This window comes from Channa argus, chromosome 2 (assembly GCF_033026475.1).
Source record: "Channa argus isolate prfri chromosome 2, Channa argus male v1.0, whole genome shotgun sequence".
Lineage (NCBI taxonomy): Eukaryota > Metazoa > Chordata > Actinopteri > Anabantiformes > Channidae > Channa > Channa argus.
In genome coordinates, this window is record NC_090198.1 from 11,236,774 (window position 1) to 11,254,708 (window position 17,935).

Below are 17,935 nucleotides of genomic sequence, written 5' to 3' on the forward strand. Positions count from 1 at the left end.
GTTTATCAGTACTGTTACAGTCTCCTAAAAACTCCTAAAAATGTGTCCGTTTATTGAGCTGTTTTATTCAAATCAAAGACTTCAATGTCTCATTTAAAAAACAATACAACACTGCGCAAAATTTAAACATGTGGTAGTATAGGCTACTTGCATGCAAACAAATCCCCCTGTGATCGAAATATTAAATACACTAAATAGTAATTGTGGCGTTTAAACAGTTTAATGATATACTCTGTGATCGTGTGGTGGGTTTATTTCTCTATTTAAAAATGTCTTAGTCATGGAGGCGCCCTCTACATCCCTAAATTAAAATTTTATTTTTCTGCAAAAGAGTATTTTATAGTTACATTGTAATAATCGCCCAGCATTTTCGGTCATCTGTGTCAACGGTATTATATGGGATTATTATAAACATTTATGCAGCCAAGGAGCCTCTCGTGCCAAAGGGGCTGAGGCTCAGGCGGATCGAACCTTTCGATTGATACTGAAACAATTTGCATACTGATTCTCTTTCAGTGCGCACGGATCCATAACAACACCGTCCAGCTATTCAAATGCGCCTGCATCGAGTACGGCACGGAGAGAAGCACGGCACCGGAGCAGGAAAAGAGACACTTTTTGAGGGACGGATAATTTGCGTTTGGAAACGGAGGCGCATGCAGCGGCTAAGGATGTCTACCTCGGTCTGGATTTTGGACTCTGGTTGCTCAGGAGGAAAGCTGGAAGCCGGAGGAGCCGGAGGCGGAGGACGAGGGAGAGAGGGTGGGACGGGGAAAACGCATACACACACGGAGGAGACGTGTGGATGCAGGCGCGTCCTCTCCTTTTTGCAACTAGTATGTTGGAGTTGAAGAGTTCATGTAAATTCATGTTCAAGCCCTGTCGTTATGTGCGCTGCGGTATGGGAGTGAGCAGGGAAGCAGTTTTAAAGATGGATGACAGAGCGGGATCCTGCGGTAAAGTCGGGGCCAACAGTGTGTGTGTGCGTGTGTGTTCACGTGTGGCGCAGAAGAAGAAGAGTTTAATTGCATATATTCTGGCACCCTGGCCCCCTGTTGAGATGAGACGTGGATCACACAGTGCTGTCCAAGTCTGACACCGCGTCACACTCTTTCTCTGCAAACTTACACCTGCACGGTTCGACCTGTCATTTCTTTCACTGCCTGTATACAGACGTCAGTTAGTAGCCAAATGTTAGCCAACACTATAGGACAGTGTTATTCGGCAAAGATTTGACTTCATTAAATGTTGCTATAATCATACAGTGTCATACCCGCAGTGGGCAACATTACAAAGAATCACCATTGATTTTCTGCATAATGCAGCTCCGCGTATCTGTGGAGTTAAGCTGTATGATTTCCTAATGCGGGTTTAATGTACAGTTACATTTAATCTGGGACAAAAACTGTTCCAGATAATAGCTTTTGATTATTCTACGTGATCAACTTGCTATGCACTTACTCACACACACAACACACACTCAAACACACACACGCACACACTAAATTAGGGACTCAAATTTAGCCCTGCTGTTGTGTTAGTGAAAGAAATCATAAATGCAATTATCTAAAACACTACATTTGGCTGTAAACGCACACAGGCACAGGAACTGATGTTTATGCTGAGAAACATGATTTCAAGTGTCTTACTGAAAATCGGCCGTGCTTCTTTCAGATGAAAAACAATTAATCCCTAATTACTAGGCCCAAATTTTCAAAGTCCTGCGGTACAATAGTAAATAGTAATTTACGAAAAGTAATGTTTTGCATAGTTGTTTATATTAAAAATAGAGACCTTAAAGCACGTTGTATTTGTCAAAATTGCTCATTTATTCTTGTAAACCCCCCAACTCTTTATTACAATAATCTAAAGGTGTGATTTTACTAAAAGAAGGAAGAGAGATTAGCCCTCACACCCAACCTATAAATATGACTTTACTATACTGGAGATTTACAAAATTCTCTAAAATTCAAAGAGCATTTTTACATTTCTCCAAACTGGCCATTACTGTTAGTGAAGACACCTTCTGTTAGAGTGAGAAGTCATTTGGATTTCAAGTGCACGTTTGCAGCCTCACTGGGTGCTGGTTTGGCTATCGTTAACACGGTTTTGTTGTCATAATTGGAGTCTCACCAAAGTTACAGGGAGTAATTGGGCGACATATGGGCACCTTAATGTAAAGTGATGCCTTATTAATTTCACATGAGCGCACGAATCAGAGCAAGTGACGCGGAATAAAACCAGGCAAGAGGCAGTTGAATCACCCCTGAGCAAGGCAGCAGGTCCGGCATCTGCTGCGCGGTCATGATGGCATTTTTATTAATCAAGGGGAAAAATAAAAGTAAATTCCTCAATCAAATGGAAGAAGATTCCAGTCGATTTATTAACGTGGTTCTGGGGTTTACATTTTTTCTTAGAAAACGGAAGTCCGCTCACGTTGGTTGCTGTTAAGGAGGATTTAAAAGTAGCTGTCGAATAAGAAAATGACTTTTTTGTTGTAATGTAAACATGGTTTGCTGCCTGCTAAGTGATAGTCAGCGAGGTCGAAATAGATTTTTTGTTTTTACTTGCTTTTTCACTCTCACAAAATGCACAGTGAACGTCATTGTTAGAGCTACACTAATTTAGCTTGTATAAAATACGTGTGCTTTCTTTTAAAGAAAATACCTCCTAATTTAATAATCCGCTTATACATATTCAAAGAAATTGTAAAAAACAATATAATGTTAACAGATATATCCTAATCCTAGATACCGTACTCGGCTGCAATGCAACAAAATCACGTATAAAAAACGTATTTTTTTTTCGGTTTGTTTATTTTAACAAATCAAAGGCCTTAGCCTGGGTTCCTCCAGGAATTATAATTTTATTCAGTATTGATTGACGCGGTGTGGTGTGTTTTCAAGGCCTAGACTTCAAATGCTGTAAAGGCCAACCACCAACACTGCAATGCACATTTTTACAAAGCAGCGCAGACAGCAATAATTTCACATCTTATCGAATATTTCAACGTATTTCCCACTCATATTATTTATGTTTGCTGGGAATTTTACTGATAAATCATGGCATTCGCAGACAAACTCCTGCTATTTGTGGGCGCCGGGAGTTAAAAGGTGAACCAGTAAATTGGTTTATTGGTTCAGAAGGATAAAACAAGAGCAGGGTGATTTATTTTCAAAAGGCTAATTCAGTTTTCCCATGTTTGCGCCCTAATTTCATATGGGTTCATCAGCCTAAACTAATCAAATATTCCAAACTCAAGTAGCCTCATTTATAAAAGTTTAGTTTCACCAGATGCCATTTAGCAAAAGCCTACTCCTAAACAAGCTGTAATTGTCATTTTGAACATCTATAACGCTTGTAACGCAGTGTCACTTCGCAGAGCAGCCGAAATATTGATTCACGGTGCTCTCTGCGAGGCATTAGATTGTTTCTGCACGGATATGCTGCTGTGGGCTTCACGGGAATGATGCCGTTGATTAATAATCAGCGTGAAACCTGTGCCAAAGTAATTCACACAGCGCCCACTGCCTGTCCCCACCTTTCAGGCCCATACGCTTTTTTTTCACATGTTTGGGATGTATTGAATACATTAAAAAAAGGTTTTCTCTGCATATCCACATTCGCACATGTGGGCTGAGAACATGTGATGCACTGTACTTGCGCCTCCCTGCCTCCGTTTCCTTTGTACTAATTGAATTCAATTCCGTTTGAAATGTATCCTCTTTCAGAAATGCTCGGGAAAAAAACCCGTGTCCCTTATATTCTCTGAAAAGCAAATGTCACCGGCTCTTAGGACCAGGCCTATCTCCGCACAATAGACATAGAGAGCCAACACACATAAACACACAGCTCAGGTCGTGCAGACATGGCAGGAGCCTATCGATCCGTATGAGAATGTGTAGATGAGGTTTGCTGCCATGTAAGGCCAAACCGTGGCCTTTCATATTCCTCTGTCTTTCTGCATCTCGTCTGTCTCTGTAGGCCTACAGTTAAACAGCAAAATACAAACGCGATCACAGGAATACATACAAATGAAAGTTAAATGATCTGAAGGGGATTTTATAAAATGTGATTAAATTAAATACAGATATGGTTTAAGAGAAATCCTTCTGCCGTGTGGAGCACGTTGGGAAATTGACATGTAATTACATTCCCAGATATTTTCTCGCCCTGTTGTCAGCCCCATTTGCCTGCCCTAAAGTCTATTATGTCCCCGTGACTACACGGTTGGACAGCCACACTTCGAGGAATTAGGCTCCTTTTGTGTGGACACACGTCACACACACGCCGTTGACATTGACTTCACATCAGAGACAGTTTAACTTCTTCTTCTTTTTCTTCTTTTTCAAATTTCCTTTTATTCAAGTCGTTCATCCGAGCGCTGGGTCCATTGTGGAGACCCTGACAGATGCGGGGCCCCTAGCAGGTCCGGGACAGGGAAAAGTCTGAAAGGTTAATCTGTCCCCCCGCAGATGTTGGCTTTGGGAGTCTTGAAGCGTCACCTTTGACATGTCCCCCCATTCAGCAGGGGGTCCAGCAGGACACTGACCGCTGCAAGCTGTCACCTCGGCCGACTGAGGACGCCCTGCGCTACCGCTCTAGTAGGATAAACGGCCCCTGACGTGGAAACAGGGGCAGTTTTTTTTTTCTTTTTTTATAGGATGCAAGTTTTGGAAGGTTGACACTCACGCGGTGCAACAACAACACGAGGACACCCCTCACGTTATGTGTCAGCATGTCATTTCCTCCACTGCCTGGGATTTTAAAGACATTCTGACAGTGTGTTTGTGTTACTTAGTCAGGACTGAATGGATTTTTTAAAATCAAAAATAAAACTGGACTCCACCAAATAAGGGTGTTTTCATTTTGCAAATACCACAGTGTATTGGTTAAATGTTTATGCTCCTGTCGTGCTCCAACTTCAGGTTTACATGTGCATGGGTCCACCCCCTAATAGGACAGGCGTGTGTGTGTGTGCGCACACCGCTGGGCTTGGTTCGTTAAGCCTAATGGCTGAACAATAGACACATCTGCTCATCTTTTTCTATCAAAAAAGAAGGTACCACAGTCTTCTTCGTTTGGTTAAACCGCCACATACTTGGCAGTGAGGTGGGGGCGGGGAGCTGCAGCTGAAGTAGCCTAATAATGAAAGATTTGGCTCTATGGTATATTTAAATACGTAGCTTATTGAGCTGATGGTTAAACCATCATGCGTTGCTGTAAATTCTGTGGCTCTCTTCTGCTTTCTTATGAATTAGGTTTGTTTTTAATTAAACCTTTGAAATTTTTAATTACATACCTCACTAGCTAAAAATCAACTCCAGATGAACCCGGAAGTTTACTTCATTTGAGCTTAATGGTTTAAGGAGGACTGAACATCGGGCCTCATTATGGCCCTAATGATTATTTTAATAACAACTGACAATTAAACAGCTGGTGCTGTATACAACCATGTCCATGGGTCGATTCCTTAAGACTTTCATAAGACATTCCTCTGTTTGCGTTTCCAACATTTCAGTTAAAACTATATGCTGCTGAATATGGGTTTTTAAGAAGAACAGCTTTTAAGCAGGCGCTGTGATACCGCCCTTCCTTAATAAGGAGCTGACGTCAGAGCAATGGGGAGGTGTGTGCTCGCTTGTGCGTTTGAGAGAGAGAGAGAGACAGAAAGCGAGTATGGGAGGGGATGGACGTCCACAGTGCGCATGTGTAGACAGTGATCTCTGCTGCGGTGGACAAGTGGCCGGAGACACACAACTAGAGAGATGGCGCGGCACCCGACCGGAGCGCAAGGACAGCTGGTTGGCGGTGGGGGGGCTTGAATCATATCAACAGAATCAGAAAAATAATAATTTTTTAAAAATACAAGAAAAGGGGAATTGGACAAAGCAGATTCCTTTCTGCAAAGCAGCATCGGAGGTAGGAGAATTATCACATAGGTGAAGATAAAGACATAGAGGTGATAGCAACGGAGGTTGCTGCAAGAAGGGAAAAGCAACAAAAGAAATTTGAACTTTACTGGACGTGACGACTTCTGGACATCAGCTGACTGCAGTAGGTCAGATAGATGGTTTATCCACAGCGCTGCCCGGATCATGAACCCACAGCTGTCGATGGAGAATATTGGCGAGCTACACGGAGTGAGCCATGAGTCCGTGACCGGTCACGGAGAGCTGCTGAGTGGCCACAGTCCGCATTCACGTCCGAGCGCCCGGGGTCTGAGCCACCGAGCAATGGGCATGGCGACCCTGCTGGACAGCGGAGACTATCACCCTAGCCACCCCGGGCACCTGCATCCTGCCATCAGCATGTGTGAAGCCCCCCCAGGCATGAGTGCAAGCAGCACTTACACCACTCTAACCCCTCTGCAGCCCTTACCCCCCATCTCCACCGTGTCCGACAAGTTTCCTCCTCACCACCACCACCACCACCACCAACACCACCATCCCCATCATCCTCACCCTCATCCCCACCAGAGAATTCCCGGAAATGTTAGCGGCAGCTTCACGTTGATGCGAGAGGACCGGAGTCTGGCGCCTATGAACAGTCTGTATCCTGCATATCATCACAAGGATCCGTGCATGGGCCAGAGCCTCTCTCCGTTGTCTGGTTCCGGTCTGGCCAGCATACACACATCCCAGGCCGGCATCCCTCCTTACGCTCATCCCGGTGCCGCCATGCCTGGTGAGAAGATGCTCACCCCCAGCGGGTTTGAGGCTCATCACCCGGCCATGCTCAGCAGACACACGGAGCAGCACATGAGCTCCTCAGCGGGCATGGTACAAATCAACGGCCTTCATCATCACCCGCACGCCCACCTTGGCGCGCAAGGGCACGGCCAGGGGCTGGGGAACAACCGGGAGCAGGCCTCCGGGCCCGGGCAGCAAGGGGGCGGCGGTGGAGGAGGTGGTGTTTCTGGAGGACAAATGGAGGAGGTGAATACCAAAGAGGTGGCACAGAGGATCACCACGGAGCTGAAGCGATACAGCATCCCTCAGGCCATCTTTGCCCAGCGAGTTCTGTGTCGGTCTCAGGGGACCCTGTCCGACCTGCTGAGAAACCCCAAACCCTGGTCCAAGCTCAAGTCCGGTAGAGAGACCTTCCGCCGCATGTGGAAATGGCTGCAGGAGCCTGAGTTCCAACGCATGAGTGCGCTCAGGCTCGCAGGTGAGCGAAGCCTCGGTAAAGCCCCCTTTTTGCTTTCATCTTCTTAATTTGTTGCTGAAAAAAATTGATGCTCAGACAGGGGTGTCCATTCAGCGTGGAGGAGCACAGGCCCTGAATGTTAACTCATTTTAATCAGGGGCACAAGTGGGGTTGGAACCAAAGTTAATCTTGAAGGTTCTATCACATTATCGATGTAATCTGGAAAACATTCAGGGCAAATGTTCCCTCTTGGCTGATGGTTTTTAATCCAAATGTATACAACGCGATTCATCCGCTTGTCTCCAGAACTTAAACATTTGGAAAAGATGCTGAAAGTCAAATGATAGGAACTAAGCAGTGGCCTATATTTTGGTGAACTATAACAGCCCTGGACACGAATCAGAGATTTTTGCCTGGATGGCGTCTTCTGAATGGTCACATTCTTATAAACAATTTGTTTTTTAAAAAAAATCATAAAAGTGCTTCTCCAAGCTGATCCTAGTGCACCAAACAGTGACCTGATATCAGGCCGCATCCCCTCTCTGTTTCTACACCGATTTTGGGTTTGTGTGAAACAAGTGCTCATGTCATTTTACCTCAAAATATCGACCGCTGACTGTGTGCGTAAGATGATCCTTTGCCCAGAAATCGTTAGGAATGTGTTTATTTTGGTGTAGATGGAACTGATCAGCCTTTTGGTGTTGTCCTTGGTGTAAACAGAGAGAGAGAGAGAGAGAGAGAGAGAGAGAGAGAGAGAGAGAGAGAGAAGTTTGTGTGGGCACGTGTTCCAGAACTAAATTGAAATGCCAAGCTGAAGTTATGCATAATTTAGTCGGTGACATTGGATTTGGTAAAATTATAGGCTCTAATTTCCCAGCAGAATCGAATAAAACAGTCTTGAATAAAGAGCATCCGTTTGTGATTTGGTCGTAAACTAGCCCAGACTTGACTGAGGTTTCTCTAATTAACTGATAGACCTCTGTATTAATTTGTCCCAGAGGTACGCGCGAGTCAATTAGGGCGCACAATGAGGCCCAAATCGCACGTGCTCGTTCACAGGCACCCCAATAGTTTTTAACGTTTACAATCAATGTCCTACAAATGGGATTTTTGGCTTTTTGAAAAGTGACTACATCTGTGGAAAATGTGTGCATTTGCCCGTGTGCATATGTGTGTGTGTGTGTGTGTGTGTGTGTGTGTTGGCGCGTGTGCATGTGAGTGTAATCACAATTGATTACTTTTCAGTTTTCCCATCTGTGTGTGAGTGTGTGTGTCCTGCTGAAGATGAGATTTTATCACGGACCTTGGCAATTGTTTAAAGATTTTATTTAAATTTTGCAAACAGAATTTGTTTTCGATGAACATTTGATAATATTAATATTAATATAGCTGTAATTGAAACAAACATCGATTGTTATGTACGTTGTTTTAAGGAGGAGCGAATTATCCTGGCTCACAGAGAAATGTATCAGGCCCGTTGTGCTCATATTTTACATCTCGTTTGTTTTATATAAAAACGATTAATAAAACCAGAAACGTATCTCTTTATTAACCATTTTAAAATATAAATTTGCTTTTTTTTGCCTAAAACATACAAAGCAAATTAAAAGTGAATGACTTTGAAGAGAATAGGCTGAGCGGCATTTTATTGATATGGTCGTTCCCATGTGAACTAGATATGTGATCGTGTACTGAAGTAGATGTGAAATAGTTATTGATTTTAGACTTGTGAAATTAATCTAGGTCCTTTTCTGTTTTTTCCCACGTACTCAATTACCTTTGTAGATTTGACTGAATAGAATAGAATAGAATAGAATAGAATAGAATAGAATAGAAAAGAAAATTAAAGAATAGATTAGAATAGGTTTGTAAGGCAGAAAATTAATTAATTCAGACACGAGAGATCAATGTAGACTATGTGAAAGTGTTCTAATTGTAAAGTGTTTTTTATTTTTTAAAAAGTTGATGCATACTAGTCTGCTTATTAGGACGCAGTACTCGCTACAATAGTAAGAAGCTCCGACTTCTAGTTGAATATTTGCAGCATTTTCAGCACAGAGGTCTGTTTGTTGTTCTCTTACTCTCTGTGAGATTATGAAACGAAGGACTATCGCCACAGTATCAGTAGGTCCAGTGTGTGCACTGGATGTTTGAGTGTGCGGAGTTATCTGTGTGTTTGTAATGATTAGCCGGGAGCAGCAGCAGAGTTTTTGTGTATGGGTGTGTGATTAGCCTGATAACGAGGCCGTTGTTATGTCCCCTTGGTCCTGGGAAAGCTGCCTCTCTGGCCGGGCCTCTGAGCCGGGCCCGGGCCGCGGTGTGGTGGCTCCTGCTGTCTGAGTGGCCTTCACTCCCACTGATTTATTGCAGCTCTTACACGAGGAGCTCAGGCTCTCTGTTAATGTTTACCAGCACTGGAGACACTGGGCCGCTCATACTCACAATTATACTCTGGTTTATGGTCATACGGATGAGCCACTGCACTGTACTTAGTACACATCTGAGAGAATGTGTGCATCGGCAAAATGTGAAATATCTAGATCTATTTAATAGGCCTAATTACTATATTTACAGACATCTCTCCACAATGGCGCTGAGGATTGCTGCTGCTTTAATACAACTGGTGTTGGACAGTGATGTACAGCATATAAATTATTTGTGTAACAAAACCTAAACCTGGTCATTTTTACAGCGTAGTAATGTGCCCAGAGAGTGATTCCTGTGTCCGTTTCCTCCGTAGTTTGCTGTGTGAAGATTACTTTATTTGTTTAATTAGTTTACATTTCTGTATTCTGTGATTTTCTAAAATAAATGTTTGTATTCATCCGTGCATTTTGCAAAATTAAACAGTACGACTTTAAAATTTGTTTTTGTGGTCAGAATATGCCTTCATCCATTTCCCCGAGTCCATACTGGGCCTTGCTGCAGCAGCCCACGTCTGCCCCCTCCTGGTCTTTGCCCACTTATGAACTTCATTTTGACTTGCTGGACTAATTCTCATAAATAAAATAACACAAAAAACACGATCATTGCAGTGCTGTTAAATTGTTTCTCTACATTTGTTTTTTCCTCAAAGCTTAAATGATCTGTGGCGGATTTTACCAGGGATGTAGTATATTGAGATGCGCTGTTGTTATCAGTACCATGCACAGCGCTCACTGTTCCCTGACTGGCAGGTTTCATGTGGGACTGTTCTCCACAGGACCCACTGCTCAGGTCCATAGCCCAAAGACTTGGGGTTTATGGGGTGCATTGGCGTTTTTGACAAAAGGTGGAAGAATTTAACTCTGTTATTATTTCCCATGCAGAATAGTGGGGTTTCCAACTGAAGGGTGCTGTGCCACTTAGAACAAAAGTAGAGCTGTATCTAACTCAAGCTTCTTTGAGCTTCAATCTGTGTACACATAAAATGTATTCTTAATGTAGTTGACTAGTTTTAGTCTAGCCTCCAGCATTGCAGAAGCTGTTTTTAACCAATAATTATATCAAACATAATTTTATTCAATTCAGTTGTTTACATTTATGAGATCCATATTGTCTTTTACTTTCTTTAGTTTCAAAAGAAAAGAATGTCTTTCTTTAAGACTTAAGACATAAACATGTTATACCAAATGCTTCTAATTTGTTCTTTATGCCAATTTGGTTTTAAATACCAGTTAAAAACAACAGTGCAATCAGAACGACTTTAACTGCTAATGTTTGAAGGATTGTAGAGTCAACATTTTGTCATTTTGGTTTCTAGAATCACATCGTGTTACACAGTTTTCTAATTAGCAAGACAGTCTCAAGTAAAGTGGTTTACAAACTTGTTCAAAATGCAATTAATGAATTGTATACAACCATGTATCAATTAGATTAATCAGTAAACCTGTTTTGCACCTGCAGTTGGAATAAAATGGACTAGAATTTAGCAGACTCACTATTAAAAAGCATATTATTGTGGTGCACAGGGAGAAACCAGTGAGATAATTCCTGGGCCACTTTATGCAGTGGATTTGTGGATTTATTTACTCAGGATTTTTTCTAATCCAAGTTTTGGATGTGATACAGAAAAGATTCTCACATTAGTTTTCTGCTCTCTCACTTCCTGTCTGTCTGTTTCTTTATTCAATTCCCTTACAGCATGTAAACGTAAGGAACAGGACCATGGTAGAAGTGAGCGGGGAAATGTGACCAAGAAGCCCCGACTGGTGTTCACAGATGTGCAGCGGCGGACGCTCCACGCCATCTTCAAGGAGAACAAGCGTCCATCAAAAGAGCTGCAACTCACCATCGCCCAGCAGCTGGGCCTTGAGCTGGCCACAGTCAGCAACTTCTTTATGAACGCACGCCGCCGGAGCCTAGATAAGTGGGTGGACGATGGCTCCGGTCACGCAGCCAATTCTGGCCCCAACACCTGCACCAAAGCCTGAAGACAGACTGATTTGATTAACTCATGGACTGATTTAACCTCGGTGGAAAAGCTTTAAAACTTAAGAGAAACAAAGAGATACTTAAAAAAGACCTTGAAGCAACATTTTGCCCTTAAACATGTACTATATTGATATTTATAGTATCCAAAGATGAAAAAACAAACCAAAGACTTCTTGTTTGACCTGCTTTGAATTGTTTGTTTCAGCCACACATTTATGTGTAAAGTACTGCAAAAATACTATAATTTTATTCCCCCTCACACACACACATACACACACACACACACACACACTTACTGTCACTGGTCTCTAGCTTTACTTCCCCCTTCCCTCCCCTCTTCATCTCCCCACCCAGTATGAATCTGTCATTTACCATCCTTATCTTTAATCTGATTGGTTGGTTTTAATGATGGAGGTTCAATCAGCTTTTTGGGAGTCTGATCTGCAGCTGTCCACACCCTTGAAAAACAGCCAGAATGTGAAGATCCTGTGGGATTGATCAATCATCTTTAAAGAAAAAAAATCCCACAGGAACAATTGGATTGCTGCGCAGCCATTTTTTGGATCAGTGGTGGTGGACTGTCTGTCTAACTGTCTGTCTGTCTGTCTGTCTGTCTGTTTGTTTGTCTGTCTATCCAGCTGTCTGTTTTTCTATCAAGCATTCCAGACAGATGGGGGAATTGCCCACATGTAGGCTGCTAACCCAAAACCAAAATCCTAACCCTAAACCAAACCAAACTCCCAAAACCTCAACCCACATGGTAGTGCTTTCTTCTAACATGCTGAAGCGTTGAATAATTTAACAAAGAGAAACCAAAGCCTTCTTCACCCCGAAGCCTCTTATGCAGCTTAGAAAAAAAAACACTTAAGAAAATGCCATCAAGTAATTTGACCAAGGAGTTCATTTTGTTGCTTATAATCTTGAGAGTAATTTTACCTCATTTCCTCCCTAACCTCTTAACACAGTCTGTGAGTCAGGCGCCAAGAAGAGAAATGTATTTCCTTTTGTCCATACAACATTTTGAGCAGTCATATTTAAATTTATGTTCCCTGGAAATGGATATATCGATCATAAACCTGAAAAATTATCTACAAGCATTTGCCTTATAGATGCCTTCTTGAATCAAACTAAATTATCCAGTTTTATCTTTGCAATCCATCAAGTCAATCCTATTGTAATTGCTGTTTGTGGAGATTAATTATTACAGACACAACCTTTACTATAAGTCTGTCTTTCTAAAGGTTTACTTCTAGGTCAAGGAATGTGCCCAAATGTCAGCAAATGGTAAACAAAGACAAATCTGCTCAGTAGTGTTTTCTCTGCAAAGCTGAAAACATGAGATGCTGGCTCTGTATGTTTTCTTGGCACTATGACGGAGACATATGCAGCTGATGTTTTTGAGTGTGTTTTTTTTTTTTTACAGTATAGGAAGCATTCAGCACCACAATGCGCTTCATTCGTATTTGAATTTATCACCTCATCAAATATGTTGGATAGCAAGGATGATATCAATGATCAAATCACTTTCAGGCACTTACACAGCAATGTCAATTCATCACCTGAATACAAAAGCACCCCAATCCCTGGCCCACCCCACCTCTCATTCCTGCCTCCACTCCCCTGGTAATCTATGCATTTCAGCACTAAGAGGAAAGCACTATACCCAGGGCAGTGTAGCATTAGATTTATTTAGCTGGCCCCTTGCTGTCATCCTCTTCATGACCAGGGTTAGCAGCTCTACATTCATCAGAGCGAGCTCTGAAGGAGAGGCAATAGAGAGAGAGAGAGAGGGGGGGGGGGGGGGGGCTGCTTCTTCTTCACCTCTGAGAGAAAAACCAAAAAGATGACAAGAAACAAAACAAAATGTGTAAATGTGTCAAGACCTGCTGATGTTTTATAGTGTGAACCAAAGATGCTACCTCACTCAAGTTCCATATGTGATTTCTATCACTTTGATGATACCAAAGATAACCAAAGATTTTTTCTCTTTGCACGGCCTCTATGAGTGATGTTAAAAGATGTTGTATGTCTCCCCTCCCCCATGTCCTCTCTTTTCCTTTCTTCAACCCTTTCTCCCCCTCCCACCTGCACTCAACCCATGCACCCCTGCTACATGTGCTCTTGCTTCATCTGTGCTCTGATTACAGCTCCATAGATAGTCATGCTGATGTAGCTATAGGCAGACATGCTGATCTAGCCATAGATACACACAACCGGCCATGCAGGAGCTTTTGGGGTACGGCAAACTTGCTAGCAGTGTGATCAGTCCTTGTTCTGCTTGTTAGCAATAACAAAATCATTCATATCTAACACAACAAAAGATAGTTCATATGTAAAAGTCGGCAATGGCAAGATTTATTTAAAGTTTGAGTTTATGAATCATTTCAAAATAATGGGTAATAATGGTATTAGTAATAACTGTGTTAGTTTAGATGGAGTGCCCCGCTAAAGAGCTCCTTTAATGGGGCAGTTTTATTTCCACTTGGCCCTGCCTCTGAGTGTGTATCTATAGGTGGCTAATATTGATCGGTCCCACAAATAGGTCAGACATCTTCATGTGACAGTAGACAGACAAGCTGACATAGCCATGGGCAGAACTGTTGACTCAACTATAGGCAGACATGTTCCTGAAAGTAGAAGCAGACGTGTTGCAATCTTTCTAAAACTCCCAGGACGAGTGCCTTGCTTGAACCAAAGTGTTAAACCGCTGTTGACCTCTCACCTTTGACTCTGTGAATACCTCAGCCTGTAGAAGGGCCACTACTGAAGAAACAAGGAAAAGGTTTTTTTTTAATCACACCGTGGTGCTTTTGCCAGCGCAACCATGCAATGAAAACATACCAAAGGAATTTCTGTTCTGTCCACTTCTACAGATTAAACCAAAGGTCTTTGTTTCTCCTCTCCCTGGCTCCCCTTTCCCCCCATTCCTCCTTCCCCCAGTCTCCCTTGTCTCTCTGCTGTGTGTAGGAAGGTCCAGCACTCTGGCCGTGCATGTCTTTACCAATGTCTCTGAATACCTCATAGTAATAATTCCTTTGAGTTCTGCATTGAGACGTCTATCTGGGGTTAAGGCAGAACTCCACTTGTGTGGTAATTGTTATTGTTAACTTCAAAAAGCTGTATGATTATCTATTTTGAAGTTTTTTTCTTTGTTTTTCTTTTGCCAAAGTGCTCTGTTTCAAGTCATGAAGGACAAGTTTCAGGGTTGATGTATGAAACCTAAGAGATGGAGGGAGAAGCGTATTTTTTATCAGACATTGGGTTATTCCAATATTAAATGGTGGTAGACTATTGCTTTTACAGGGTAAAACCAACTGCTGTGATATTGTGTTCATATTTTCTCTTTTATCTTTTTCTGTGTTGTGACTTTAATTTAATTGCATTTTTGTATTGGTTAACCACTGCTTTAATTTATGCATTTGTAGAAACTCTAGATTTGTATATAGTAGGTTTTTGAAAAAAAGCAAACAAAAAGACCGTCTTATGTTACAGCCTTATTTTCCACGCTTAGATATAACAAAGGTGTAGTTTGTATTCTTCTTCAGCTAAATCCTAGCCGGCATTTCAATGTGTGTTTTAAACACTGCCAGAAACCCAGACAGTTGATTTGCCAATGCAGACAAAGTTATACAGGAGCTACTTTGTTGAACAGCTGGCAAAAAGCAGTGTGTGTGTGCATGTGCGCGTATGTGTGTGTGCCTGCGTGAGTGCGCACGCGCGAGCGTGTGTGTTTTCTATTCTTTTGACTTTTTTGAAAACAGTTATTTTCTGGGTATTACTGCACATCCAAAGATTTTTAAAACAAACCAAAAATTGGAAAAAAAAATATGTATAATGTTGAAAAGCACTGGCATTTGTGAGGTAGGACTTGTTGAGTTTTGATTTGCCATTCGCACGGGTATAGAACATAGAAGGCGTAGGACTGTGTAGACAAGCTTACTCTACCATGTGGGGAATCTCCTGTTCAATGTACAATCTGAAGCATTTCGAACGAGGGCTGCAAGTCCCGCTTACTTTGCTGACTCATACACGGAGTGAGGTGGAGCTGAGGTTGGGCAGCCGGTCTGCTAGGGGCTGTGCCATGGAGCTGGGTCTGTTTTTATTGCCATGGCACCGCCACCTCGCTCCATCTAGTAGCTGTTCTTTTGGTACGTACTCGTGTAATGACTATGAGCAAAGTCTAATAAAACTGCAAAGAACATTATCACGGAATCAGTGTGGGAGTGTGTATGAGGACGATTACCTGGATTTCTTATCTTTTTTTCTATGTGTGGTGTATTGAGAGTGTATGTGTTTGTGGAACTTAAGCATGTCAAGCAAGTGTGTGTTTTTGTGCTCAAGTGCTTGTCTTTCTTTACTGAATGCTTGGCCATTGTTTAATCTGTTCCTACTACATTTTTTCAAGCTGTTATGTGGTGTGTGTGTGTGTGTGTGTGTGTGTGTGTGTGTGTGTGTGTGTGTGTGTGTGTGTGTGTGTGTGTGTGTGTGTGTGTGTGTGTGCATGTGCGCGTGTGTGGGTGAGCTGACTGGTGCATCAGCAAACTGGGGGAGTCATATTTGCAACAGTAAATATGACTCCCCCGGGTTGGCAGAGGCCTTGCTGTTAGTACTGCTTCCTCTAGGACATGTTCAGACAGCACAGTCTCCAGTCACAAAAATGTCCAGGATAGATTACATTGGCATGTTCAACCGAAAGAAGAAAGGGAAGAACAGGTGCATTATAAAGGCCTGTATTAAAGAAGGAATCGATGGTGCCGTCTGGACCTATGTTTTCCCGATTCTCATTTTTTCTGTTTATTTATGTCCGAAGGAGTTCCCATATGATGGGTAGCTTGGCTACAAGTCTCGCCTAAGACAATCATCTGGATTTCTTATGCTGAGGAACTGGTTTCTCACCCACAGAGGGGTGTCCTCAGCTATTCATACATAAAGATGCTCGAAGGATTTTGATAAACAAGCATATTTGTTGTCATAGACATTTAGGAATAAATTGCAGTAGTCTTCATCTTGCACTTGCATTTCAAAATAAAATCTCATAGCTCTTGTCAGCCTTGTGCTCTGACCTCCTTCTCGACTCACAATGCTTCTTTAGTTTTCAGTATCTGCGTGAGTGTGCGAGTGCATGTGTGTGTGTATGTGTGTGCGTGTGTGCGAGTGTGTGTGCCGGAGAGGCAATGCTGTTGGTGTTAGTCTCAGATGTAAAACTCCATGTCTCATGACTTGATTTGTTATTGCTGTTTCCCAGGTTTTGCTACTGCTTTCTCAGTGCCGTGCAATATCATCTGTTGTGATTGCTAAGCAAATAAAAAAAGAAAGAAAATTGAGAAGCAAGTGACGATGTCATCCAGCTTTTTTCAGTGTTCAGATGTTTCAACATTTCTGTAGTCACAAAAAGTAGAAAATAAACTGTTGGTCTTTCCAGCTTCTGAACTCAGACTCTAGTATTTATTGTTGTGCTAGCTTGCATGCGTTTTGTCTTTTCCTGCACAGACAGGTAAATTGAATCAATATTACATCAACTCAGATAAGGGAGTAGAGGAAAAGATGAGCAGACTTATGAGTCTGGCTTGCATGGGAACCTGCATGACAAGTAGCTTCAGAAGATTATGTCATGTAGGCTATACTGTCAGGGTTACAAAGTTCATCTGCACTGGGGGCCCCATCTTCAAAATCCATCATTTAAAAAACACAGTTTGCATATCAGCAAACATTTTCACAGTGTAATAATTGTGTATTACAACCTATAAAATATGGAGCAAATGAAGGGAATGTGTATTAAATGGTACAAAGTGAACTGAATAAAGTGTTTTTTTTTATGTGCTGTATAACTAAACTAACAAGATTTGACAATAAAAGCACTGTAGTGTGCCAGACACACGAGGGACGACTATTTCTGAATGTACTTGCCTTGACAGTGACCTAAGAGAGTCCAACACCCGACAGCCCTTACTGCTTCATTTGTGCCTTTCAGTCTCTACAGTTGTGGCATTGTCATTGCTGCATCGCTCGTATTCTGTCGCTAGATGGGGCTGTGCCCTTTTTCTATGGCTTTTCCTGAATACAAGGACTCAATTGTGCTGTGTTTAGGAAATGCTACTTCCAGCTGGAGCCTTATACGTGCAGCTCATTGAAAACTCACAGCCCAAAGTGTTAGTTGACACGGACTTTCATTTTTAATGTATAAATAGCCATCTCATACTAATAGAATGGGTTTTGGTTCTGAATTGCCAGTTGTAGGCCCATTTAAGAGGAAACAAATTTTAATCTTCAAACAGCAATGCAGCTTTACCCTGATCTTTATACTTCCCCTACCCACCAAGCACGTCATTTCTAAACCTAAAATGGTCCAGACTTTTTTCTCCCTGAGGTTTGC

The 17,935-nt window shown here is 42.2% G+C and overlaps 1 protein-coding gene across 2 annotated transcripts; it reads left to right on the forward strand.

The window, feature by feature from the left end:
• Window positions 1-418: 418 nt before the first annotated feature.
• On the forward strand, window positions 419-15,155 carry onecut1 (one cut homeobox 1). 2 transcript variants are annotated; one of them, XM_067495325.1, is made up of 2 exons: window positions 419-7,170; window positions 11,272-15,155. In XM_067495325.1, exons 1-2 carry the CDS (start codon window positions 6,099-6,101, stop codon window positions 11,559-11,561), a joined length of 1,362 nt encoding a protein of 453 aa, XP_067351426.1. In that variant the 5' UTR covers window positions 419-6,098; the 3' UTR covers window positions 11,562-15,155. The 2 variants fall into 2 exon arrangements, with proteins under 2 accessions (XP_067351426.1, XP_067351425.1); XM_067495324.1 differs by having other exon boundaries at window positions 424-7,185.
• The last annotated feature ends 2,780 nt before the right edge of the window (window positions 15,156-17,935 follow it).